Here is a 27994-nt window from a genome sequence, read left to right as displayed (position 1 = left end):
TAGGTTGACAGTGCTGCTTTACAATATTAACAGTCATCACCATATAACAACTGCAGTTCAAAAAAGAAAGAAATGCCCAGTTTTAAAAATCATTGTCAAAGACTGAAATAATGACAATCTTAGCACTTAAGCTCTAGCTGCTTTTAATTTTAGCATGTAACAGGTACAATATTATACTAAAGATGTCAGACATACATATTTGGATTATAGATACAAAGATCCCGTGTGAAAAGACAGAGTTTTTAATGAAGGATCACCCTTCCTGCTCCATTGTTTGTTTCTTTAATAAATGGATGATGAAATACTGAGCTGCTACTCATGACTTTCTCAAGGCACGTGTGTAATGTGTTAATGCAAAAGTCAAATTTACTGCAGTAAAGACTCTAAAACTAACAAATGGAGCAGCTCTTTAGTTTTAAGAAAGTGTTATGGCAATAACCATGGGATTACAACCAGGTTTTTACCAATTTCTAAATTGCACCAATGACAAAAATCTGCAAATGTGTGCTCCCTTGACAGAAAGGGGTGATCCCATTGTGTATGTATTTTCAGGCAGTGCTATTGTTAGCTATTGGCTCCACCTGACGGTGGCTCAGTGAAGTATTTCTATTAGGAGGCGCTTGAAGTCACCGCCACACTCTGAGCTCAGGGAATCCTTTAGGGTAACATCATATTTCTCCAAGTACATGTCCTTGATGGTCTCCAAATCCACCTAGAGGTCAATGAGAATGTGGAAAGGATAATATCAGTATTCTTTCTGGTATTTCCATAAAAAGTGTCTTATCAAGTCCAGAACTATCTCTACCTCAGAGCGTCCCACGATAATACGTATGAGGGTGTCCTCATCTGTCCCAGCTCCTTTCATGGCAGCGTTCAGACGGCGGGCGAAATATAGCTGCGGGTTTTTAGCGCATCGCACTGTTCGAACAAAAACAAATCATGGTATAATGTGTGTTGCGAGCAGAAAAGGCTATCAAATAGCTATGTCCTTTCATAGCAGCTTACGGAAACTACTTTGAACAGCAATATGAGGAACACATCTCCTAAAGGCTTTTCAGTTTGGATGGTAGTTACCCAGAGTAATGTAACAGTCCTTTAATGTTCCTGCAGCCTCACTGTCTATAGCATCCAGGATATCTGTTCCAGAGAGCTATGGAAAGAAAACAAAAGAGAAACCAGAAACTCAGAAAGAATGTTGAAACAGTTGTTGTAAAGCAGTGTTGGGCATAGCTGGTGTTAGACCTTACAGTTTCATATATCTTGAAGGTGGCCTGAAGCTGTAGGTAGTTCCTGTGAGTGAGGATGTAGGTGAAAGTGGACTCATCTGTTCCAAAGCGTCCTTCACCTGCCTATTAAAAACCAACCACATAGTTATTTGTTCGTTCGTTCGTTCATTTATTTAATCAAGCAACAAAATAACTGGGCTGCCAGGTCGGTTTGACAAAGGTAGTAAAATAACCAATCAAATTAATCCAAAACCAGCACAATGGCCAATAATGATAAGCCTATAATCCATCCCAAAACCAAAACACAGAATAAACAATAAAAAAGGTACAAAAGCTGTTGCTGCGGTGATGTCCTTTCAGAAAATACTAATATTTGCTATTTAGGTATAATATGCACCCTTAAGGGATACAAAGAGGTACCTTTTGAATGGGTACAGCTCCAGTGACAGCTTTTGCACTTTTTTTCTGAGATATTTTAGAGTGCCTATTAGATATTTTTGAATTTCCTTTTTAGCCGTACAATGTAAGTAGCGGCAGTGAACATCTGCATAGTTTAAATGTCAAGTTCATAAACAAACAAAAAAAAAATCATGAAAATGTCACTGTCATCATTTCAAGATGTAGGCTAGTACAGTGTTATTTAGTATTATTTATGTGCTTTAAATGCTGGGTCTGGGAACACACTATTGGCAGGGCTCAATATGAGGGGCGGAATAAACGGTTGTCTTTCATTTTCCCTCTGCACGCACTAGGATAGCGCTACAACCAACCAGAGCACTATAAGGGGTGAGACAACAATCACAAGCGGATGTCTCATGAACACATGAGACCCATGTGTTTTCCCACCAGCGGAGCTAGTTGATAGATTAAACTTCTGCCGTATCCGGTCGGTAAAACTCAGAACACATCTTCCTTTTTTAAGAATGACTTCAGTGCCATTCTTTGTTAGAAGAAAAGTAGCAGGGATTTCTTAGTATATGTTTCTGCAGGTTAGTAATAGGCGTTACCACATCAGTGGGCGTGGCCATAAACAAAGGGAAGTTTTCAACTGTGTTACCTGATTTGCCAACATCACATTGTGGGTGGTGTCGGGTGAAGCGGATCATTTTCATTGTGTGATTTATAAACACCCATCAGTTTGAAAACTGCCACAAATTTAGAAACGACAACTCTTGTTCCGCAGAGAGTCCTCACACTCACGCGGATTTCACGTGGAACTGTCACAACTGATGTGATGGACTGAATAGTTGTTCAAGTTTTTCAAGCTCGCAAGCCAACGGAGACTTGCTAGACTCTGGCTACAAATTACATTTGCTGCTGCTAGGGTGTGTCTAGATTTCTAGGCTAGTAACCGACCACAATTTTATACGTTTTTATTTAAATATTTCTATTTAGCTTTAATTCATTTAAATGTTTGTAATTTTAGTACATAAACATCAACTTTTTTATTTCAGTTAGCTATAGTTTACGTTTTTCATCTAATATTTATATTTGATTTTATTTCAGCTTCATTTCAATGACCAAATTAATGTGAATAGTTTTAGTTGATCATATTTATAAACAAAGTAAGGCAGGACCATCTTAGGGGAATAATATAATATAATATAATATAATATAATATAATATAATATAATATAATATAATATAATATAATATAATATAATAAAATATAACACAATATAATATAATATAATATAATATAATATAATATAATATAATATAATATAATATAATATAATATAATATAATATAATATAATATAATATAATATAATCCTCCTGTGGAAAACTTTTATAAGAACATCGATTCTGTGTAAATTCTAAAATCATGGACTTGGCAACCCAAAAATAATATAAAACAGTAATAAAATACTTACATCTAGGGTTTTAGCAGCAGATTAATCCTCACCTCAAACAATGATGTTGCATCCTGTTCTGCAAGAGCTTCATCCACTTCATAAGACTCATCCCTGATGGCCTGCAGGTGAAGGTCAGTTGTTCATCAGATAACAACAACACCTTGGTAGATTTAATAAATACTTTTTTTGTTTGTTTATTTTGTACTATAAACTGCAGATAATGTACCATACAAACACAAGCATTAGGAAAGGAATTCTGCACCACTCATGTTCCAGTGAACAAAAGCATTGATTGCTTCAGTCAGTGGCGATGGAATGGAAAGTTTTCATGACTACCACAGGCTGCGTCCAAATGCTTAAAAATGCTGCCTTCTGAGGAAAATAGGAAGGCAACAAGGCACATCCGAATCCAATATCAGCTTCAATACCTGTCTCCTGAGAAACCATCATTTTATTTTATTTTTGAAGGCAGCATAGATGCATCCTTTGCTACCTTTGATATCCCACAACCCTTTGCTTTTAATTCTGTGACGATTAAAGGCCCACTGAAATAAAAAATTAAGTTTTTTAGCTTTTTAGTACACTGTAAAAAAAAAAAAAAAATCAGGTCTCCAACTGAAAATTTTCAAGTGACTGATCACATCTAATTTTTCAGTTGGCCGAACTGAATTTCGGCAAACTGACAAATTTAGATGTGATCAGTCACTAGAACATTTTCAATTAGGTTTTTTTTTTTTTTTTTTTTTTTTTACAGTGTATGACTATGTTAGCCTTAAAGTTATGAATAAGCTGGTGTGTTCCAAAACAATGACACATTTTGGAGATATAAGCATACAAAACGTACAGTCTCTCACTTCCGTTAAGACAAATTACACCGACATTATCATCGCAGACTTCACAAAATATTCTGTCCAATCAGAATCCTCTCTAGAATCTAAAGCCCGCCCCCTACACTGCTAAAGCTGCGGCTGAAATCGGTCAGCTGTTCACACATTTACCAATTTCTACATGGTGAAAGGCACATGGCACACTATATGCGAAAGCACTTCAGTGGGCCTTTGTAATTCTGTCATATTTTTGCAGTAAAATATCCAAAAGCCACTAGGCCAGTGTTATATGTTTTGTTCAGTTGAGTACAATATCCCAAATGTTTCCAACTATTTGTAAATTGTGAGAAAATTGCTATTTTAACTAAAGACCGGGACGTAGGGCTGGGCGATATGGCCAAAATTTCATATCCCGATATAGCTCATTTGATATCCCGATAACGATATACATAACGATATAGCAATTTTTCTGTTAATTCAGTTTATGAATAGTCTATACAAAATTGCAATGTGGAAATGCAGTTTGAAATGATATAAAAAAACAAATAAAGGTAGTATGGACTATATTTTTATTTTATTTAGAACCTTTTATTCAAGCAAGACCGTTGGTAAAGTTAACACCTGCCTAGGGATGTTAACCGATGACCGTTTGACCGATGGTTGACCGTATCAACGTTAACCGATCAAAGTTGTCAGTAAAAAAAAAAGTGATCTCTAAATTAGGCTATTATACAGTGGACTAAACGCTACTACAATTAGCCATCTCATTCCAAAATATTTTTGTGTGAAGTGAACATATCCCTCGCACTCATTTTTTCATAACTCGCCTGTGTGTAGGCTACTTAATAAACCAATAAAAACATTTGGCACGCGCTCACAAGGTTTGCAAAAAGTAAACAGGCTAAACACTCGAGGTTAGAGCCAGGGCAGACGACAGTATGAAGCGTGCATTTCGCTACATTTGGAAATATTTTAATATCTACATTTCAGTGGTAACACATAATCGTTGATGTTGATCGTCTTTCTTTATTGTTAGCACTACCTCGAACTAAAGCGGGTCTCTTCGGAGCTGTCATTTTCTTAAATGAGCCGCGGCAATGTTTCAAATGAGCTCATAACGCTAGACAAATGCCTTTATTTTCAACGCGATCACCTTGTACCCAAACCATTTCGAAACTAAGGAGCCATTGTCCTCAGATTACAAACAAGCTCCACGGCAGCGCGTTTGCGGGACTCGTGTTTCGCGCTGTGGGGGATTTAAAAAAGTGACGTGAGTGGAAGGGAGGCGAGTGAGTGTATGTGTGTGTGAGAGAGAGACAGAGAGACACAGAGAGAGAGGGAGCGCGGCTCGCGGCTGTTATTTCAAATAGCGCAGCATATTTTTTTTAACTAATCGGTTAACCGGTTTCAACCGGCTTATGAGGCTCGGTGGTCGGTCAAGAAAATGTTTAGTTTTCGCCATCCCTACACCTGCCATTAAAATATTTCAATATATGGCTATGGTGTGCCACGCGTAAAAGCCCGTTGCAGCGTCTGTGTCAGAAGTTTGTTTTGCGCGCTTATGCACCACTCTGGCATAATTATTACCCTGGTCTGACTCTGAACCGTGTCTACTACCGTCTCCATGTTTGTTTATGTATTGCAGCGTGCATGGGCATGCCGTGGCGTGAGGTGCATCTTGACATAAAATTCTGCTGTAAACGCCTTATCGTGGCGTAAGCGATAGAGCCTAAAATAAAACGATAGACATTTTCTATCGTCCAGACGATATATTTCGTCATATCGCCCAGCCCTACCGGGACGTGTCAGCATAGCGTTTGAGCGAGTCGCCTGTCAATTGCGTCATATCTGCGTTACCCTCGGTTTTATTTGGCAGAAGCGCTTTTCTCTTAGCAGTGTGAACATGTCACAGCAGCGCTGAGCGAACACACAGAGTAACGTCATAACATAATTTTAAACACACTTAAATGTATCTAATATGATAAACAGAGCTGCTTTACCTTATACTCATGACCGGAAAAGCGAGCGGTGTATTTGTGTAACAATCACTCCAGCAGCCGTGCTCAGCTCCACAACACTCGGTCCAGTAACGTTAATTACAGTAAAAAGTACAGTAACGTTAATAACAGCATCCATGAACATGATTTCTGCCCGTGTCCTATTTTCCACCGGCTGTAAGGTGAAGACCACATGTCCCAAGATACTGCGCTCAAACTTGGCGTCATCAAACTACGCCTTTGTTTTGAATAGGCGTCCTCTAGTGGACAAAAAATTGCAGAGTACACCTTTAAGCTAAAAAAATAAAATGGCATCTGAAATTTGCGGTTAGTAGTGTGGTACAAATGAGGTTCCAATGTAATACAAACTGAAAACGTTATGTACATATTGTTTTACAGTTTGAGGTAAAGATTAACTACATTCTAACAATATCAATTTAATCAGCCCATGTATTTGTCTTTATGCACTTCCTGATCATTTAGCATGACAAGCTCAGATCACAGTTGTGCTTTTGTCTCTGATAATGTGAAGGTATGAACAATACTGTCTGAGTGATTAGATTTGCATCTATGCATTTAAATGACACTGTTATACTGATAGGATTAGGACTGGTGACACTGAAATGTCTGCGGTGTGTTAGCCTGACAAGCACTCATCATTGACAGGGCTCAATCCGAGAGGCGGAATAAACAGTTGTCTTTCACATTCCCTCTGCACGCAAGGGGATAGCGCTACAAACAACCAGTGCAACGAAGAAGGTGAAACGGAGCTAGTTGATAGATTTAACTTTCGCGGTAAACTCATCTTCCTTTCTTAAGAATGATTTCAGTGCCTTTGTTCTTTTCTCAAAGAAAAGCTTAACAAAGAGTCTTCCAGAGTCGTGGCCAAAGCCGATTCGAAAGACCGCCGTTCACCAGCTTCTTTGTTTACAAGTAGCACGAGGAAAAGTCGCAACTCTGCTGTCATTATGTTTAGCACGCCCACCGACTCTAAACACGATGTGATTGGCATGGCCAGAGTTTGGTTCTTCCAGCTCACAATCCAACGAAGACTTGCTAGACTACCCTGGCTGCAAATTAGGCCCTGTCCACACGGAGACGCGTTTAGCTGTATACGTATAAATTTTGTACCGTATCAGCGTTTCGTCCACACGGATCCGGCGTTTTAGAAGCATGCATCCGATATTTTTCGAAACCGGGTCCCAAAGCGGATAAATCTGAAAACGATCATCTTCCGTTTTCGTGTTTACGGCGAATCCGTATATTTTCTGAAACGGTGATGTCATCACACTACGTCCAGCACGGTGAAAGAGGTAAGGGATACAACTACGGGCACTGGGCATGCGCACATCAATATTGCGTCATTTAATTACCATATCTGCATTATTGTAAGGGTATGTTTTGGGTTGGGGTAGGTGTAGGCATTAATAAAACACATCTGTTAAGGAGCAAATGTATTTATTGTTATTTAATTGTGAGATTTTGGCTCACCTCCGACCACTGCTATACCCCTTCTAGCCACAACTCTTCTTCTCCGTTTTTAGTGTATTTCTGTGGCAGAATTACAGCGCCACACACTGGCCTGGCATGCAAACTACATCGTTTTTAGTCTGTTTTTGTAATCTCGTGTGGACGCAGATATTTCTTGAAACGAGGGGAAAAAAAGATCGGATTGGGAAAGCGCTGGCTTCGTGTGGACAGGGCCTTAGATTTGCTGCTGCTAGGGTGCATCTAGATTTCTAGACCTGGGCTGTTTCCCTTTACCTATACAACATTTGCATTCATTTGTTTAGATTTTCTCCTCCTCTAAGTGTAAATCCCTCCCCCTAAAATGTGGATAAATTACAATGTACACTGTTTTGAAAGAGACTTGATGACTGCAGATACCGGCAGCATATTTTCTCAATAAAGAGTAAGGCCTGCTTGAAAGATATATCCAAGTTCTCCTTGTTTTCATTTCTGAGTTTCCAATATTGGTTAGTTTGTGTGTAAATGTACATTTCTGACCACCATTTTCTACTGTTGATGTAATTTCTAGTGAGAAATTAGTATTGTAATATGATTAAATATTAGCTTAGTTCTCACCAAAGGCTCCCTTTATTTAGTAGATTATTGAACCATTACGCTACCTCAGAAATAGTGGTACCTTTGTGCGTACTGCCTGCAAAGTCACTTCTTGATAGGGTATAAGTCAGCTTCCTAAGCTTTTGGACGCAGCCATAGTCTTGTTACCCTCATGAAGTAATGTACATTTTAAAACGATTAATAATTAGGAAAATGTGGTGCCTCAGACCCCACTGAACATGTGAAAAAGTATTTGAATGTAGTATCCACCCCATTTATGCACTTCTATTCTTCCTATCAGTATAAATCATTGCTGAATACTAAATATCAAACTTATTGGACTCATTAGTGTATTTGTACTTTACCTGTAGGAGAGAAACCAGAAGATTCTTCACTTCTCCACTAGTGTCATCTTCAATATCAGCCTCCAGATCTCGCTCATGCACTGGTGATCAAAAGATCTGTTACATGACTGTAATAATGCATTATTTTATCACTAAAATTAGCATTGCAGCAATGAGCACTCTATAGAATCAGTAAATCATGTCCCCTAATATTTCATTACATCATAAGCTCATATCTGATCAAAGCTCACCTTGCAAATATGCCTCTTTGCAATTTAAAATATCCTGTTAAAGAAAAAAATATTTCTATTATGTAAGTGATGCTTACAATCAGGTAATGATTTATTATTCAGCTATGTTTGATGCTTGAAATTTGAGTGATATCTCCTAATCAATAATGTAAATAATGAATAACCTGATTGGTGCTGGTGCAGAGGATCTCCACCAGCACGTCCTCATCTGTCCCAGCACCCTTCATGGCCTTTCTCAATTCTTTAGCCATTAAGATATGGGGCGGGTCCAGCATGGCTACAATTGCTTTTTCAAAGCTTCCTGTGAGTTCACTCTTCAAGACTTCCTCCAACTCCTTACCAATGCGGCCACAAAAGAACAAACCAGACAACAGACTCAAATAGATGTATGTTGGTTCAGTCTATCAATGAATTATGATATGATATGAAGTAAATGTTATTAATTAAAAATACTTTTAACAAAACAAAAAAAAGTTAGTTCTCATTACAGCTTTATTTCCCAGGATTTATGTGAGGTAAATTTGAGACAATGCGGATTATGAACATTTTAGTCGATTTAGAGAAGTGATATGAAGAACATATATGGTTCATTACAATACTCCAGCTTTCCATGAGCTCTGCACGATTGTTAAAAGGGTGAAAGCATAATGGTTGAAACTACTCCAATTACCTAATGCAGTCTAAATCAATGCAATGTGATGTTGGGAGAGGAAAATTAGAAACCACTGGTCTATGGCTTATGTCATATAGAATAAAGTGTTTGTTCTTATAAGCCACTTTAAAGGCAGGGTAGGCGATTTGTTTCAAAAATATTTTTTGCTATGCTGGTAAAAGTCTATTCACATCCTAATAGCAATCACTAAGTTAAGTGGCCATAAAAAGTTTCGGACCTAATGCAATGATGCAACGTCCTACCTGCCTGTCAGCGTATGTATTTTCATACCCCTGTGCACCTGCTCGCGCAGACATCACACGTCATCAGTGCGTTTTCAGCTCGCATTAATGTGTTTTAATGGCAACACAATCAACGGCGAAATGAATCTGCAGCAATCATGTGGTCAGGTCAATGCTCTTTAAATTGTTTATGTTCATTATTACTGTAATTTGCTTTGAGACGAAGTAGTTAAACTAGCCGTCTCTTGTGGTGCTTTTGTTTACTCTGTGCTATATGCGTTCATGTGTTTTGAAGGTGTGGCTTTGGAAATGCTCTGAAGGGAGGGTGGGATTTTATGATTTCAAAGCTATAGCTAAATATTGCTAGTCTCACTGAAAATTGCCTACCCTACTTTTAAATTTAGAATTACACAAACCATTTATCCCGCCATATTAGATCAGCCTAAATATTGTACTTATTGTAAATAAAGTATGTACTTGCATTTGTCGATTAACATTTCAAAGATCTGACTCACATCGTCATATTTTTCAAAGTAGGCTTGTTTAATCTCCATCCGCTGGACTGCAGAGCGGTTTGCTAGAATTGAAATGATGGTCTCCTCATCCGTCCCTGTGAACAATAAAAGATGAGCTCTTACCTCATAATGTCACTTATTCCTACATCAGATTTAGGGTAAGTTTACATGGCAACGATACTAAAAACAGAAGAAAAAAAAAATCCTTTCGTGTTTTTGAAAATATTTGTATATAGATTTTGTCTATAATAATGACAGCAAACTTTTGAAAATGGGTTTTAAACTGCAAGTTTTGAAAACGATACTGTTATCCACTCCATCTAAGCTACAAAAATGCAAATTTGTAAAAAAAAACAAAAAACAAGACATCATACACATGTGTATTACGTGTTCAGTCTATAGGCGCATAGTGTTTCTTTACAAAGTGACATTGCCAACTACTGGTCTGGCATGACTAAAACAGCGTTTTTAGTCATTTTTGGTATTGCTTTGACAGTGTTGTTGTCTGTGCATTAAACTTTAAAAAAAATTCTGTTTTTAGTACATCATTGTCATGTAAACATGCCCTTAGTTAAAAGTCAGTATAAAATGGTAGTTGTGATTGTCTTTACTTCCTTATTGTGATGTACATCTGAGTGAAACTTCTTCTTGGACAAGAAAAATGGAGGGTGTGACATGATTTTGTCAATCGGAAATTGATTGGATGGTTGTGATGTGAGAAAGAGGTTGTCCCGCACTCACGGCAGTAATGTCATTAGAGAATAGAAAAAATGTCACTGCAAGAGGGAGGGGCGTTATTTTGATTAAAGGTTATGAAAAGATTTAATATTTATAAAAGTATGAATGTGCCTGTGTAAATCATTTATATTAAAAACTGCAATATTCCCTAAAAAAATATGACAGCGAGAGACACGTTAAAATCAAGCCCCACCCTCTTTTTTTTCTTGGTCAATATCCTGTTTACCTCATAAATATGCCACAATGCTGAAGAAAAGTTGGTAGCAAATTCTGTTTCATGCAGACTTTAAAAGTGCTACATGACGTTGTAAGTAAAAAAGAAACAAACAAACTAACAAAAAAACATATTTTATGTCAGAGTTTTCCAACAGTGATTATTTTTTATTCAACTTACCCATTCCTTTGCAGGCCTTACGGATGGCCTTGATGTCAGCCACCACATCAAAGTCCTCAAAAGGAGTTATTGTGGGCTGAAATTAAGATTGTGTTGTGCAATTAAACTACAGCAGTTTTAAATTATACACCTGGCTATAAGAGATTTTGAAATAGGTTATTAATTCCTTTTAAATTGTACAAAGATGTGATCAGGGAGCCATCAGGATGTTTTTCAAGGGTTTGTGAATTAGATCACAATGCAGCAGTCTGTAGGGGGAGGGGTTCTGTTTCTAACACACAGCTGAGTCATGGGATCTCTGGGCAGGGACAGGAATACAGTCAGCCTTCCTCTGCCTCACCCACTGCCATAACAACAATGTGCACTTATTGATAACAAAACAGTTATTCTTTGATAAACATTCCTCTTTCTCTGACAAGAGTATAAACTACTGCTCAAATCACAGTAAAACAACATATAATAGTAGGCTAATTATACAATTTATATATGGGGAAAATGACAACACTTTAAAAACATATTTAGTTTAGTAATATTAATAATAAAAATTGTGGGAACACTGATTAAGCATCAAAATAAAACATCAAAGTAACACGCAAGAAACTCGTTTGCACATAAACATTTTTATTTAGTCTACTACGCAATATATATGCTTCAATAGCAACCTAAAAACAATCAATATCGTCATCTGTAGTTAAAAAAACTAAGTGATAAAGTGATCACTATCAGAAAAGTGATAAAAAGAAACTTTACTGTTTTACTCACTTGAACGTTGCCCATGATATTGTGATGCTGATGTGAGTGTCTGACTGAATGCCTGCTCGCTCTCTCCACCGAGCAAGAGCATCTTTTTAATCCATCGTATCCCTGACGTCACTGTTGACACGTCATAATTTTTTTATCAGATTTGTTTTTGTCATTGACCACATGCTAATCATAAATGCAATGTAAAATAAAATAGCTTTGTGCCTATAAAAAAAATCAAAGATATTTACATTAGGTTATTGTTGACCGACATTCTTTACTGAACTGATGAAATTAGCCTAACAAAAAACATTTTTTCATACAATAGGAATGAAACAAATGTGCGTAGGCTGATACAAAATTTATGAGCAGAATCCTTTGAATTAAGACAAGAAACTCTTTGTTGTATCCCAGCAGCATCCACCTACTCGCTGCATGAAAAGTGCAGTGACTTGTGTTTACCAGAATACTAATTTTTTGCATATTGTTTCCCTGCATAAACAAATGTCTATTTTTATATTAAATGTATCGATTCAAATGTATTATCAGATGTAGTAGTAAGTGCTAAATTAAATAAATACGGAAGCATCTTGTCCAGCTTGAATGTTAGGAAATAAATTTGTTTATAATCTGGACACATGCTAAAAGCTTGCTTTCAGAAATAATGATGAATACAGGCACGTTACGTAGAATTTGTAGCCGCTCTGATGATTCTGACGATGAAATAAGAAGACACTGTTATTTCACGTGAGCTGATGCATGCGGTAGTTTTTTCTGCTCTACTCTATAAACACAATGTCAAGATTCGTACTGCTCCGTGACCTGTTCTCTGACATTGACAGAATGTATCCACATCACGACGCCAGTGTGCGCATTGTAGTACGGTGAAGACTTGGCTCATGAATATTAACTACGTCATTGGGCGCTTCACTGAGGTTACTAAGCAACGTCACTCAACCACATTAATATTCATGATCTGTTTTTTTATGTAGCAAAGAATACAGTATACTTATTTATACAATAATGAATTAAAATAATAAAGACGCCTTATATCTTTTTTCTTAAACAAACGGACATGAAAAATATTTTGATTGCGGTGTCGCACGTAGTACGCACGCGCACTGTCAACGCTGTCACCTGACTTCCTGGCGGAGGGAGGACTTGCTGCTAGTGTCCCGCTAATCCTTTAGATCCAAAAAAATTAGCACGGTCGGAGAGGGAACGGTCAATTCCGCGCCTATTCGTGCGGATATTAAGTAGGTATGGTCATATTTTTAAACCGAAAACACCTAAGGGCAGAAAGTGTTTGTGTTTTAGCTCGGAAAAATGGTTTTCATCATCGAAATGATTCGAAATTTCGATACAGGTCTCGAGGGAAGGAATAGAGCAGTTCACGAGCTCACTTACTATTAATGACTCTTCGTGCATTTAAATAATTAATATTAGTTACGAGATGAAGGACGCGCGGTTGACGATTGGAAAACACTAATATTTAATTCAATATATCTTTCAGTTGGCAGACATCTTGTACTAATTATGCCGCGATTAAACCTCACAGGACGGATACTTCCTGTTCAGCGCATGTACATTCAGTGCATACTAACATAATTTGCCCTTAAAATGTTGGCAGAACAAACACTTATATTTATATAATCTCACGTTTTTGTCGACACGACGATGTTTTATGATTGAAAAACGGGTCATTTTGTCTGTCTAGCAATATACTTTTTCAGTATATTATTATTCTGTGCTTTTAACATGGGTGAGTTCATTTCTTTCATAGTCAGTACGTTTTTTTTTTTTTTTAACCTATTAAACTATATTATTTGGGTTGTCACAGAAGCACAAACTGTTGAGAGTAAACCATCCTGGCTGCTTTATCTAGTGTCACTTGTAGGGCTGAATGCCTTTAAAATCTTATCAAGGTCCTACAGAGCTCTTCTATCTATCAGCCAGTGAACTTCATGTTCATTTTCATTGTCCTGTGAATTATAGGAGTTAGAGCCCACCATGGAATGTGAGGTCTGAGGGGCAGCCACCATGATTGGAGGACTGTTCATCTATAACCATAAAGGGGAGGTGCTGATCTCCCGGGTCTACCGTGATGATATAGGGTGAGTGAGCTCATAATGGGTGGAAAATGCTCTTGATGATACTGCTGCTGATATCAAGGACTAGAGTGTGTTTGAGAAAATTTGATATGTTAGAGAAAAAACATCTGTGGATGGGCCATCAATAAAACACAACAGTCCCTAACAGCTCAGAACACATAGCCACACAACAATCTACTGACATTTGCACAGGAAAAAACTCTAATCTATTTATTTTTGCAATTAGAAATATTAGAATACTTTTTTGTTGTTCTGTGTAAAAACACTGGTCTTGTGTGCTCAGCAAGGTTTAAACTCCATATCATTGGGGTTATCCTGTTAGGGAAGAGGAAAGATGACAGGATGTTAGAAAGCAGGACACATTTCTCCATTCCATCATCTTGACAAACAAAAGTTCATTTTTAGTAACCATAAATGGGGAAGTACTGTTTTTTTTTTCTCTCTCTTTTCATAGAACCCCAGTTCTCATAAAAATTGGTGTGTGTTTGCATTACTGTGTTGTCCATTTACACATACAGCCCATGTTTGTCTTTCTCCTTTTACCTCTTCATTATTCCCCTCATGCTCTTTGTCCTTTGTACTGTTTTTCTCCATGTTCATTGTGGCTACTGTAGCACTAGGTAAGCGATCCTACTACAACCAATGACCAGGCATGTTTTTTTTAGACCCCAGCAAACAACCAACCAATCACTCTGACGCATGTCACCAGTGACCCCCAATCTAGGGTTGGGCAATATAGCTAAAACATGTCTTCTAAGCCTTTTAATGATACATCTCAACCTTTTTGTATTTGCATAGATGGTTATAGTTAGTAATGTCTGTCTAGTTATGTCTGTCTATTAGGGATGCAACAATACATTTAGTCCACGTTTCAATAAATACCTCGGTTTTTAACCACGGTTTTTTGGTTCGGTTCGTTTTTTTGCTATTCTATTCTTGGGCTACAGGAACAGAAAAAGGTTAACGAGAAAATGTTTTTATTGCAATACTCTTTCTTTATTTTACTTAAAAAACTTGAAAAACCTTACTTAAACTTAAAATTTTTACTTAAAGGTGCCCTAGAATGATTTGAAACAATATGTTAAATTGTTCTCTGATATCTACATAGAGGGTATGTGGCTTATTTAAGGGAAAATAATGTCCAGATACAGTTTTACAGGTCCATTTACAACCCTATAAGGGTGCGTTCACACTTGTCATGTTTGGTTCGATTAAAACGAACCCTGGTGCGGTTGCTCGGTTAGTACGGTTCATTTGAACATATGTGAACGCTGCCATCCGAACCCTGGTGCGCACCAAACAAGCGGACCGAGACCGTTAAAAAGATGGGTCTCGGTCCGCTTCCAAACGAACTCTGGTGCGGTTCGATTGATATATGAACGCAACACGGACCAAAGACATGTAAACGGACCAAAAACCGGACGTAATGTCACAAGATGCGACGCATAATGCAGCTGATTTGACGACGCGGAAAGATCGGTGTATCCAAAATGAGTAACTTTAACATTAGAGGGCAAACGTGGAGCAACGAGGAAGTGCCTAATCAATATTTGGTCAGACGAGCATGTTTCGAAAATGCTAGAAAAAACACACAAAAAGCATACCTGGCTCTTCTCATCAAAGTTCCTGTGTTGCTCATTAGCAGGTGCAGACGACAGCGGCCGTCTCTGTTCTGCACAACGGAGGAAATCCTGCTGCTGTTTTGAACATTTTATGAGCTCTTCATGAGTTCTCAGCGGGTAAAAATAATGCCACATGTACACGCATAAAATGATCGCGTTTAATCCAGCACACAGCGTTGTTTTGAACATTTCATGAGCTCTTCATGAGTTCTCTGGTAAGAAATAATGCCAAATGTGTTACACGCATAAAATGATCGCGTTTAATCCAGCACACAGCGTTGTTTTGAACATTTCATGAGCTCTTCATGAGTTCTCTGGTAAGAAATAATGCCAAATGTGTTACACGCATAAAATGATCGCGTTTAATCCAGCACACAGCATTGTTTTGAATGTTTTGAACATTTCATGAGCTCTTCATGAGTTCTCTGGTAAAAAATAATACCATGTACACGCATAAAATGCCCGCGCGTGTAATCCAGCACACAGCATTGTTTTGAATGTTCGGTAAACGAGCTCCTACGTCATATAAGCCGACCAATCAGGTTGTGAGCGTCTCCCTGTGCCTTTGGTTCGGTAACTTTAGGTTCGCTGTTAAAAATGCCCGTGTGAACGCTAAGCGGACCAGGACTATTATGTTTGTTTTTGTTTTTTGGTCCGGACCAAACGAACCAAACGAACCGAACTACAAGTGTGAACGCACCCTAAATTGTCCCTAGGATGTAATGCTCTGTTTTGCCTTATTTGGAAGGGTCATGAATATTAATGTTGAGCTCTGCTCTGATTGGCTTCAGCAGCTCACAGCTCACAACAGTTCAATGAAGCGACTCGTGAGTCCTAACCGTCCTGACACAACACAGACCGACTAAATGAAACTTTAAGTAAAACATCTTAAATGGGGATTGATAAAATGCAGCTTACTTGTTTATTTGTTGTTTTCAGATCAACCATGCGAGAGAGAGCTCGTGTTCATGCGGTTGCCAGATTTCAGTAATTAAATCCCCCAAACAGAGCTTTTCTGTGAAAAGAAACCCGTATACTCTCGGTTTTTTACCTAAACATGTCCAATCTGGCAACAATTTGCAAGAGATCTCTCTCGCGCACGGACGATCTGAAAACACCAATAAACAAGTAACCTGCATTTAATCAATCTCCATTTGAGATGTTCTGATTAAAGTGTGTCATTCAGCCTACATTTTAGACTTGTCTTTTGGCGTCAACGATATTGCATGTTTATATAACGTTAGTCACAATGTAGGCTAACGTTACGCAGTGACTGTGATGACGTAGCCTAATCTGAAATACAAATAGGCAAAAACATCATAGGAAACACCATACTTCAGTTCTCAAAAATATAAATATGTAACTTATATTTTTACAAAATGAATAGCCTTGTCAAAATGACTATCGTTTTAACTTATATGGTGGAAAAGGTGACGTTTGCTAATAGGATCGAGTGACCGATCTAAGCAAAGTATCTACGGTTGTATTTTGCAATACAAAGTAATATTACCTTTTGTCATTAGACACACTATTTAGTTTTGTATAGTTGTTGTTACTGTACTAGCATCTTGCGTTATCTAGACAATGCTGTCTCTAAGAAACTTTCAATTTAATCAGAAATTGTTTAAACAGTTAATAAGTGGATCAAATCGCTACTTACTGCTTGCAGGAATATAGTTGCCACTTTCTTCAGTTTAAGATGCTGAGCGAAGCTTGGGCCGAACAAACGAACAATCTTGAATTAAATTGTTGTTGTATCAGATTATAAACATCAACCATGACTGTTGACATTATTTATCTGTGGGAAGGATATGTAAAGTCCTCAGGTCTCCTGAACAGCCTGGAACATGAAGTGTGTCCATGCGAGCAGCTTGTTTTGATGATTTTGGATTCACAAGATTTACATAAGAAGTAGGAGGCAATGATGTTTGAGACTCACAGTATGTGATGTACATGTACTGAACTCTTATTTTTTCGACATGGCAAGGTTAATTCAATTTTTCATTCTAGGACACCTTTACCTTTTACACATTCCAAGTGTATTGTAAAATATAAAATAAATATATATAAAGATTTACAGTGGCAGCTCAGAGATGCGAATCACGAATATGACTACCAGTGGCAGCTCAGAGATGTACAGTAGCATTTAAGTATGGAATTGAATTAATAAATGTAGGCTAAAATTAAAACTACATAGTCTTCAATATACTACATTGATTAAAAGCTACTGTATTAAAGGTCTTCTATTCATTTTTATCAACATAATTTTAGAGGTGCAGTGTCCCTTTAAGGACAAGTGTTCACTGCGCTGCTGTCAATTGAAGACCTGCTCGCATCTCATATATGCGATTTTACTTTCACTTTAGACATAACCGACTGTGTTTATATGTTAACCTTGTGTGTGTTTGACAGTATTAGCTCAGTAAGACTGTCCAGTAATTTTGTGTTTGACAGACGTTTAGTGCGCGCGATCAATGCAAAGCAGAAAAAAAAAGTCTAACCAGCAAGGCTTTAAAACGCGGGTAAACACCCCTTAACTTTAGTGCATATGATTGTATGTTTGCTCATATCAATGCGTAGACTCACAGGCACACTCAAAAAGAGCCGAAATAAACTAAGAGAAATATTTCAGGAGAGAAATGGAAATAATTAAATTAAATGCAAACCTGGAGAAAAAAACCGCAATTCACCAGCGCGTGAACCGTGAGTGCAGTAGCGAACTGTTCAATATTATATTGAGTATTGTGGCATCCCTACTGTCTATCTATATTTCTAGTTGTCTATCTTTCTAGTTGTCTGTCTGTCTGTCTGTCTATCTATCTATCTTTCTAGCTGTCTGTCCGTCTATCTTTCTAGCTGTCTATCCGTCTTTCTAGTAGGGCTAGAACGATTTCACCTACAATCAAATTAGCGATTGTGTGATTAATTGAACATTTTACCTCGATACAAATAATATAATCCTTTTTTTGGTAACTCATAAGGTTTGTACTGTAAATATGTTCAACTCTATATTAAAGATGTTTTTATTTAGTTTTACTTTTTTTCCTTTTTCACTTTTTTTTACTTGGTTTTTGTACTTGTACACGGTACCAAGGAATTTCATGGTAAAAAGCAGTGAATATGTGTCGTTCTTTAACATTCGTTTTCAGCTCATTTCAAGAGAGAGAGCTGCATTAGCACTGGTAATATAATTTGGTCTTGCTATTTTTTAAATGAAGACAACAGTGTGTTGAGCTTTAGGATGCGATGCTGAACTTAAGCAAAACTGATCTGTCTTCAGGGTGTGTGTGTGTTGTCAGAGACACAACACAACTCGGCTCTGTCACAGTAAAAAGCTCACGAGCACTGAACGAAGATGCTTGCCATATTGTTGATCTTGAATGGTGTAAAATCGCTTCAATGAATGTTCAAACTGGCAAACCTTTAAACGGATTTAATTGACAAGCTTCATGAAGACACAAGTGAAAGTGATCTGGCTTCGGGGCTTGCGTGTGACGTTTGTGTGTACATTTAGCAGCGCCAATCAATCAATCAATCAATCAATCAATCAATCAACTGTATTTATATATTTATACCGCAATCACTGATATGGGAAATTACATTGTTAGATTTTCTGAATTCGGTTTCGATTACTTGTCGATGAAGTAATCGAAGGCCTACTTTTTAGTTGTCTGTCTCTATCTATCTATCTATCTATCTATCTATCTATCTATCTATCTATCTATCTATCTATCTATCTATCTATCTATCTATCTATCTATCTATCTATCTATCTTGTCTGTCTGTCTGTCTGTCTGTCTTTGTAGTTGTCTGTCACTATCTGTCTTTGTAGTTGTCTGTCTCTATCTATCGGTCTGTCTGTCTTTGTAGTTGTCTGTCTATCTATCTTTTAAGGGTGGCACGGTACATTAATAAAAAGTGTACCATTCGGTTTGTGCGTCGCACGGTTCAACACATGCGCAATGTAGCCTCGTGCCCGTATGTACCTCAGACAGTAGGTGTCCTTTTCACATGAAATAAGATGCGTGTGTGGACATACAGTAAAAGAAGTAAAGACAGTAAAAGTGGAGTGCTGCAGGTCATGTCACATGTAGAAATGGCAGGTGGGAGAGATAAGGAAGGTTGGCCGGAGTTGGCCGTGCAAGCAGTGCATTTCAGGGCAAAAGAAATGTGTATGGAGAGCGGGAGCCACGCATCCCCTTTGTGCATTTACATTGCCAGCATTTGTCTCGCGCAGCAGCAGTGCATTGTTTTGATAAAAATTGATATGATTACATGAAAAATTTTACGCCAATGTTTTGGAGAGCGTAAGCAAGAGACAGCCAGTTAGGAAACAATTTCTACATATAACTTTTTAAAAAATACTGTATCCTAAATTGTGGATAATTAAGCTATATGCTGAAGTAATTTTCTGGAGTGTTAACAATTAAAAGAAAAACAACAAGAACCATACAAAACCAAAAACTGTGACCCTAAAACCGTGATACAAACAGAACTGTGGGTTTTGTGAACTGTGCCACCCCTACTATCTTTCTAGTTATCTGTGTCTGTATCTATCTGACTGTCTGTATCTATCAAGTTTTCTGTCTTTCTATTTGTCTGTCTGTCTTTCTAGTTGTCTGTCTATCAGTCTATCTGTCTGTCTATAGATATTATAATTATATTAATTAAACTTAAAAAAGAAACAATATTAACGTTCTCAAACAATTTTAATAGGCATAACTTGGGTTTATGACCAAAAAGAAAAGCTTGTAAAACTGTGTAATAATAACCATTTGTTTGTTAATCATCTATATTCTATAGCATAATAAATATTCATAGAGATATATCGTGTTGCCCAGCTCTACTTCAAGCATGTCACCTGACATACTTCAGTCAATCAAATCTTGTGAGTATATGTAATTGCACCACCAGCAGGTTTATTATGATGCCCTTTCCCTTTGATTGCACTCCGGCATGAGATGACACAATCTTGCCCCTTTTTGGGTTTGTGTATGTTTGACAAATTATGCACCTTTCTGATGGAAATGTTTGTCTATACATGAAACAACCCTTTTTTCATTAACTTCTTCATTAATTTTGGCCTTTATTTATTGAAACAGTTGCTGCAGCTGGATTAAGCAAATCTGGCAAGAATTTTTTGAAATTGCAATGAAAAAGAGCAAACTCTTTGTACAGTTATTGTCTAAAGTGGTTCACTTTTGTTTGTTTTAGACGGGCAAGAGCTCTTTTGTCTATGAGACCTTGTAATTTATCTTGAAGGTTTGGGTCAGCAGGGAACATCCAGTCAAGTCTTTAATGCCTTGTTCGCAGACAAAAGGAGTGCTTGTCTTAAAGTGTTTACTGGCAGATGGTGACCATGTGCTCACTCTTCCTGCCCAACTCCATCATCCCTTCCGTGACCTCACATTCTTATCCTCCTCCACAGGCGTAACGCTGTGGATGCGTTCCGCGTGAACGTGATCCACGCCCGTCAGCAGGTGCGCTCTCCTGTCACCAACATTGCCCGCACCAGCTTCTTTCACGTCAAACGCTCCAACATCTGGCTGGCTGCTGTCACCAAGCAGAATGTCAACGCTGCAATGGTGTTCGAGTTTCTCTACAAGATGTGTGACGTCATGACAGCCTACTTTGGCAAGATCAGTGAGGAGAATATCAAGAACAACTTTGTGCTTATCTACGAGTTGCTGGATGGTAAGGCTGGTTCAAAAACTTGGGAGTCATTTCCTGACACAGTTAAATCTGATTCTCCATGTGCCTGTGTTAACCGCATTACCTCAAACCAAACTCGCCCTCCTTTAAATGGCATGCTTTTCTGGCAGTCATCCACTGTTGGCGGTAAGGTGCATCTTAAACCAAGAGCTGTCCAGAAACCCTTGTTCTCCAGCTGAAAAAATAAAAGGTTACCTAAATTAAACAAATGGAGACAGTCTATTTGAACGTTTTTGAGGCGTTGTGTCTCTCATTCCAGAGTAATGATTCATTTATATCTTAATGTGTGTTTGCAGAGATCCTGGACTTTGGATACCCACAAAACTCAGAGACTGGAGCACTGAAGACATTTATTACCCAGCAGGGCATTAAAGGCCAGGCAAGAACAGGCCCCTTTTCTACTATTACTCTCATAATTGTCATGCTCATGTGAATTACTTGAATATTCAACATAATTGAATACTGCTACTATAGGACTTGTATGGCATGATTTTTTTAAGGAGGATATGAAATACCTTTTTTTTTTTTTTTTAAGATATTGTAAAATTTGTATTACCAAAAGAGAGCACTTCTATTATCTATTATTTATATTTTCAAAATATCAATGTGACATCATAATTGAGATTGGGAACCTCCCTTTGTGGACGTCCTCAAAGTCAGGCCAGTAGGTGGATTTCTGCTTGATTTTTCAATATTTTTACTGTCCCCAGCATGTACATGATTACATAATTACCTTTTTTAAAGCTACACTGTGTAACTTTTTTAGTTTATTCTTAGCTAGAAACACTTAGTTCTTTCAAAAATGTATGTGCTCATTAATGTATATTTACGTCTTTCAAGTAATAAAGTATTCTCTTAAGTTTATAATATGCCGTTGAAAATACATACGGGTGAGGGGTTCGAATGCTGGTTGCCATGTTGGCCCTCCATCTTGAAAGTACATTAGCCAAAGAGGGACCTACCTGTAAATTCAAGCTTTGCCTTTCACATCCCTCTAGTTCTCTCTCGCACCTCCGTCACATAAACTGATCTCTGCTCATGGAGAAAAGGATATAGCCTACAATGCAAACTTTGCCTTACGCTAGTGATGTCGTACAATATACAGAATGACGATAGCACTGGTAAAAGTTACTTTACTAAGATTAGCTTGCATTCGTCTGGGAACCTGATAGCTGATGTTACCAATGAAATGGTAAAAAAATAACGAAAACGTAAAACTTATATTCATTTTACATAAATGTCATAACCTACATGTTAACTGACAAATTAAATAACTGCAAATTGTAACAGTTTTCTAAAGTAACCTCATCACTTGAAGGAACACTCATGGGTGAGGTTGAACTGGAAGCCATGTTAATCTTGGACTAAATCAGCCACCGTAGGAATTAAAACGAAATCAGAATTGAGAGGAACAGAAACTAATATTCACTGGATGGTCATATAACTTTTCACCGCTAGATGGGGGAAAATATCACACAGTGTAGCTTTAACATAAAAGTGGGCATGGCCATTTGTAACTTGGAAGTGGAAATGAGTCAGTCAGTCATGCCTCTTTTTTCTTTTCTTTTTTTATAGCACTGTCCATGTTATTTCTGCAAACTCTAACATAAATCATTTCTCTTTTTTTCTTGCTTTTCTGGACGTGTCCGACTGCAGCATCAGGTGTGTTTTTATTAGAAGTTTTTCTCAGATTACATTACAATACTAGTGGCCCCCAAACACATTTAACCACAGTTTAAAATGGTCTGTGACCTTTCTAAACTTTTGTTCCATTATTGTCCTCAGACTAAGGAGGAGCAGTCTCAGATCACTAGCCAGGTGACTGGTCAAATCGGTTGGCGTCGTGAAGGCATCAAGTACCGTCGCAACGAGCTCTTCCTGGATGTGCTGGAAAGTGTCAACCTGCTCATGTCTCCACAGGGTAAGAAAGCATTAACTGTGGGCTAAAGACTGTGTGCTTCAGTTATTAGACTATGTCCACCAAAGTGTTTTTTTTTCTTCCAGAGGCTAGCATATTTTTCCTTTTTTTAAAACATTTTTTTATTTGAGCACTGCTTTTTTTAAATGCTAGCAGTGTGAGGAAGTGGTGAGCGTCTATTTCACGTTGAGAACTCGGCGAAAACGCAGTGCTCTTCACGGTCACTTTTTTTTATCCCAGCCATCCAATCACAGCAGAGGTGGGGCGAGAAAAATACCACACCTACCAACCACCACATTCTGCTTGTAAAATGGCAACAGAAGACAACTTCAAATTAATTAAACAAGAGCCAAAGCAAATACTTTAAATTTCTATCAACAATTTAAATAGAAACAATACAGAAACAAACTATATGTGAGATACTGGTATCACTTCCACAGATATTCCATATCCTAGCAACCAAAGCTTCTCAACTGAAAAAATGCTGTGCTGACGAAGCACCCACAGCTAGGCATTTTTAGCAGAGCGCTTATCATTGACATGCTACTGTGTTTCATCTTGGCAGGTCAAGTCCTTAGTGCTCACGTCTCCGGTCGTGTGGTGATGAAGAGCTACCTGAGTGGAATGCCTGAATGCAAGTTTGGCATGAATGACAAAATCGTCATTGACAAACAGGGGAAAGGAGGAACTACTGATGATCCTGGGAAAAGGTTTCAAAGTGCTTTGTGTTCATGCAGTTGTTTCGCTTGTCTGTCTCCTCTCTTTGTTTGCTTTAAAAATTGTGTTTGTCCTTTTTGTCTGGATTTTGTGTTTCTCAATCCAGAATTTTTAAAACCTGTTTCTTGATGGTAAAGTGTGTGGTTTATTTTGATTTTTGAAGCTGTCTGTTTTTGTTGCGTCTCTCTTTCTCTGTGCTCCCAAAGTGAGTTAGGGGGAAGGTATTGTATCTTTTCATTTCTGTGTTAAGTTATATGTTAGTTGTGCTGTTAATCTACAGAACATTTGAGTGCCTCATTACTATTGTGATTTATTTTATTTTATTTTTATCATAATAATATATTGCTAAATATTTTAGCTAAAATTAGCATTTCTTTTTCATTCTCGTTTGTCTAATTTGGCCAATATTGTTCAATTCAGAGCTTTTATTATTATTACTATTATTACCATAAATTTTTTCAATTCCATCTCACTACTTTTTTTTCAGTGCCAGGTTACAGAAGAATTGAAATATTTTATTAAAAAAATAAAAAACACAAAGCAAAATATACTAAAATTAAAAAATATCTTATGCTCACCAAGGATGCATTAATTTGATTTTTTTTTTTTAAATCAGGAAAAACTAATATTGTGAACTATTAAAATAGATGTTTTCTATTGTATTTTAAAGTGTAATTTATTCCTGTGATGTTAAAGCTGATTTTTCAGTGTCATTACTCCAGTCTTCAGTGTCACATGATCCTTCAGAAATCATTCAAATAGGATGATTTAATGCTAAAGAAACATTTTTCAGTGTTAACTTCTTTTACTATGAAACCAGGATAAACAAAGTTTAAAAGCATTTATTTGAAATGTACTCTTTTTAAAACATTATAAATGTCTTTACTGTCACCTCGGAATAACTTAATGCATCCTTGCTGAATTTAAGTATTAACAAAATAAAATAAAAATATTACTAACACCAAATTTTGAACAGTAGTGTAGGTTAAATATTGGTAGATGATATGGTATTGGTTAGTAGTAGCCATCATTAAAACGATGATTAACACTTTCAGTGCATCCCTAGTTTTTAGAAGTAGGACATTTTAGCAGCAAGTGGTTTTGATTTATATTTTGTCAGTGATAATTTCATTGTATGTTTGTTCTAGTGCAGGGGTGTCTAAACGAACTCCTGAAGGGCCTGTTCAGCTCAACGCAACCAGCTAATCAAGGGCTGTGAAATCGACCCTATACCCGTTAATAGGATGCTATTAAAGAAACCGTAATGGCGTTATTGAGTGCACTCATTCAATCACTCAATGCACCACAATAATAAATGTACATCCGATGTACATTCAATGGCTAAAGAATACCCATAATGCACTTATGTGAGTTGCATCCTGAATGAATTCCCGCATCTCGCCAGAATATGGCGCCCGCATCTGAATCATTCATCCATTTATTTTCCAAGCCACGCTGGTCCAGTGTGGGTACAGCATAATATCATACAGGTATAATTTCCTTTTTAATTGATTATTAAATAGTTTATTTAAGGTTTATACATGCTGGTTTCCATGACAGAGTTCAAGATAAATCTCTTCATTACTACTGGAGCTGCCAGTTTGCTAAGTTTCAAATGATTATTAAACAGCAGGCACAAAATATGCAAAAACGGCAGCCCTTCCAGCTCACTCAATGTCCGAATTCACTCACTCGCTTTCATTCACTCCAACTAATGTAGGGCATAGCGAATGAGGGTGTAGGGAGTGTTTTTGAACACAGCCAAGGTCTTCCTAGGCATACTAGAAACTTCCAGGCAGGTGTGTTGAGAGCTAAATTTTGCAGGACAGTGGCCCTCCAGGAGCAGGTTTGGAAACTCCTGCGCTAGTATTTGCTAAATATTTTTTTTTGCCAAATATCTACATTTTGTATAATATCAAACTCTTACATTCTTGGTTTCTCCACTAGTGGGAAGCAGTCCATAGCCATTGACGACTGCACTTTCCATCAGTGTGTACGTCTCAGCAAGTTCGACTCTGAGCGCAGCATCAGCTTCATCCCTCCTGATGGGGAATATGAGCTCATGAGGTTAGCTCAGCTTCAGTACGTTTCAGTATTTCTTCACACTGCACAATCTGATTCTGTCTTAACACATCTTCGATCTGTTTGCACAGGTATCGCACCACTAAGGACATAATTCTGCCCTTCCGGGTAATTCCACTGGTCCGAGAGGTTGGACGCACAAAGCTGGAGGTCAAAGTTGTCATCAAATCTAATTTCAAGCCCTCACTCCTGGCACAGAAGATAGAGGCGAGTTAAAAGAGACTAAACATTACATTTCCAAAGGCCTGAGAAAGAACATTTTAGCTTGCTTGTTAAAGAGTTTGTCAAATGTGTGTGGTGAATGTTTTGAACAGGTGCGTATTCCAACACCTCTGAACACTAGTGGAGTGCAGGTGATCTGTATGAAAGGAAAAGCCAAATACAAGGCCAGTGAGAACGCCATTGTGTGGAAGTGAGTGTCACCGCTCTTCACGTTTCTCTGTATGTTGTGCTTGTGCGCATATACTCATGTTACCCTGTCCGTCTCTCTGCTCAGGATCAAACGCATGGCAGGAATGAAGGAGTCTCAAATCAGTGCTGAGATTGAGCTGCTGCCCACTAATGATAAGAAGAAGTGGGCCCGTCCACCCATTTCCATGAACTTTGAGGTGTGTCAGTCAGTTTTTCTTCTTTTATTTTTCCCTCCTCCTTTCTCTTAGGTGGTCAGTAAAAGGAGGTTCTTAAACTTGATTTTTTTTTTTGTATTTTGTTATTTTATATGAGGTTTGCTATGTTTTTTTAATTTTAAATAACCGTTTAAAATTTTGACATTTTGAATTTAGTAATAAATATAAACATTAATTTAAAAAAATGATCAACTAAAACCATCTATTTATTAACTTGTATATCTCTTATTTGAAATAAAATATTAGCTTAATTATTAATATTAATTTATTTTATCAATATACTGAGTAACCGGGTTGAATTAATTGACATTTTAATATTTTTGAGGTTTGCTGTGCTTTTATTGTTAACTAAAATGTGGATGTAGTTTGGATAGTTTAACCTTGATTTGCATTATAATTTAGCTCTAAATATAAACATTGATTTAAAAAATAAATAATTGATCTACTTATTTTTAATAAATAAAACATAACACTTAATGCAATTGTTCAGTGTCAGTTCATGTTAGCTTGGGTCAATTATATAATGTTAACATACAATTAATTAATACAATTAAATGTTGAAATGAACATGAACTAAAATTCATAAATGCTTTAGAAGTGTTTTTAATTGTTAGTTCATGTTAACTAGCATAGTTAACTAATGGAACCTTATTGTAAAGTGTTACCTAAAATATTAAATTGGTATTTTTTTAGTAAGTAATAAGTAAGTGTTGAATGAATTGATATTTAATGATCAGTCACCTTTTTGGGTAGGTAAAGAACAAACATTAGATTTTCAAACTATATACTTTTCACACTTTTGATATTATGATATATATTTATAGTCTTACATTTTATGCAAGGTAATAGTTTATCTGACATATCCAGTTGTCAACAACTTGTCTCCTCTTGTATTTCATCTGTTGTTTTAAATTTTCTCAGGTTCCGTTTGCACCCTCGGGGTTGAAGGTGCGTTACCTGAAGGTGTTCGAGTCGAAACTGAACTACAGTGACCATGACGTGATTAAATGGGTGCGATACATCGGACGCAGCGGAATCTACGAGACGCGCTGCTAATGAGCCGCTGAGCAGAGGGGCCAGCTTTTACTGTCCTATAAATATACTATGTTTCCCTCCTTCCCTCTCCTCAAGATTTGTGGATGAATTAAAAAGGCTAAATTACAAAAATATGCAAAATGTGAAACGTAGTTATCTGTATGTGTTTGTATGAGTGCTGTAATGAACAGATCCAGTGGAGAGTAGTGAGTGGTCTACTTTAAAGCCTGTGCAGTTAATGTCCGTCTTTAAAAACCCAGCTTCCTGATTCACTGTAGTCGGTCTTACGGGGACCCCTGTCCATTTTGTCGTTGGTTATTCT

At 37.3% G+C, this 27994-nt stretch overlaps 2 protein-coding genes across 5 annotated transcripts; one reads left to right on the top strand and one right to left on the bottom strand.

Annotated features, from left to right (window-relative positions):
- Positions 1-126: 126 nt before the first annotated feature.
- anxa13l (annexin A13, like) lies at positions 127-12750 on the bottom strand. 4 transcript variants are annotated; one of them, XM_067454171.1, is made up of 12 exons: positions 12672-12750; positions 11871-11981; positions 11109-11184; positions 9977-10071; positions 8732-8902; positions 8568-8601; positions 8338-8417; positions 3135-3203; positions 1248-1349; positions 1075-1150; positions 806-918; positions 127-712 (listed from the first exon to the last, which is right to left on the bottom strand). In XM_067454171.1, exons 2-12 carry the CDS (start codon positions 11883-11885, stop codon positions 593-595), a joined length of 951 nt encoding a protein of 316 aa, XP_067310272.1. In that variant the 5' UTR covers positions 11886-11981; positions 12672-12750; the 3' UTR covers positions 127-592. The 4 variants fall into 4 exon arrangements, with proteins under 4 accessions (XP_067310272.1, XP_067310270.1, XP_067310273.1 ...); XM_067454169.1 differs by having other exon boundaries at positions 12101-12740; XM_067454172.1 differs by having other exon boundaries at positions 8732-8899; positions 12101-12740.
- A 221-nt stretch (positions 12751-12971) lies between these two features.
- ap2m1a (adaptor related protein complex 2 subunit mu 1a) lies at positions 12972-27813 on the top strand. Its single transcript, XM_067454174.1, has 13 exons — positions 12972-13109; positions 13845-13963; positions 21011-21276; positions 21591-21673; positions 22951-22956; positions 23080-23215; positions 23778-23922; positions 24136-24150; positions 25877-25996; positions 26083-26218; positions 26326-26423; positions 26508-26619; positions 27559-27813. Exons 2-13 carry the CDS (start codon positions 13890-13892, stop codon positions 27691-27693), a joined length of 1326 nt encoding a protein of 441 aa, XP_067310275.1. The 5' UTR covers positions 12972-13109; positions 13845-13889; the 3' UTR covers positions 27694-27813.
- Positions 27814-27994: the final 181 nt, after the last annotated feature.

Source organism: Pseudorasbora parva, chromosome 9 (genome assembly GCF_024679245.1).
Source record: "Pseudorasbora parva isolate DD20220531a chromosome 9, ASM2467924v1, whole genome shotgun sequence".
Classification (NCBI taxonomy): domain Eukaryota; kingdom Metazoa; phylum Chordata; class Actinopteri; order Cypriniformes; family Gobionidae; genus Pseudorasbora; species Pseudorasbora parva.
The sequence above is the reverse complement of the archived record's forward strand: the minus strand, read 5'-3'. Positions and strand labels throughout refer to the sequence as shown.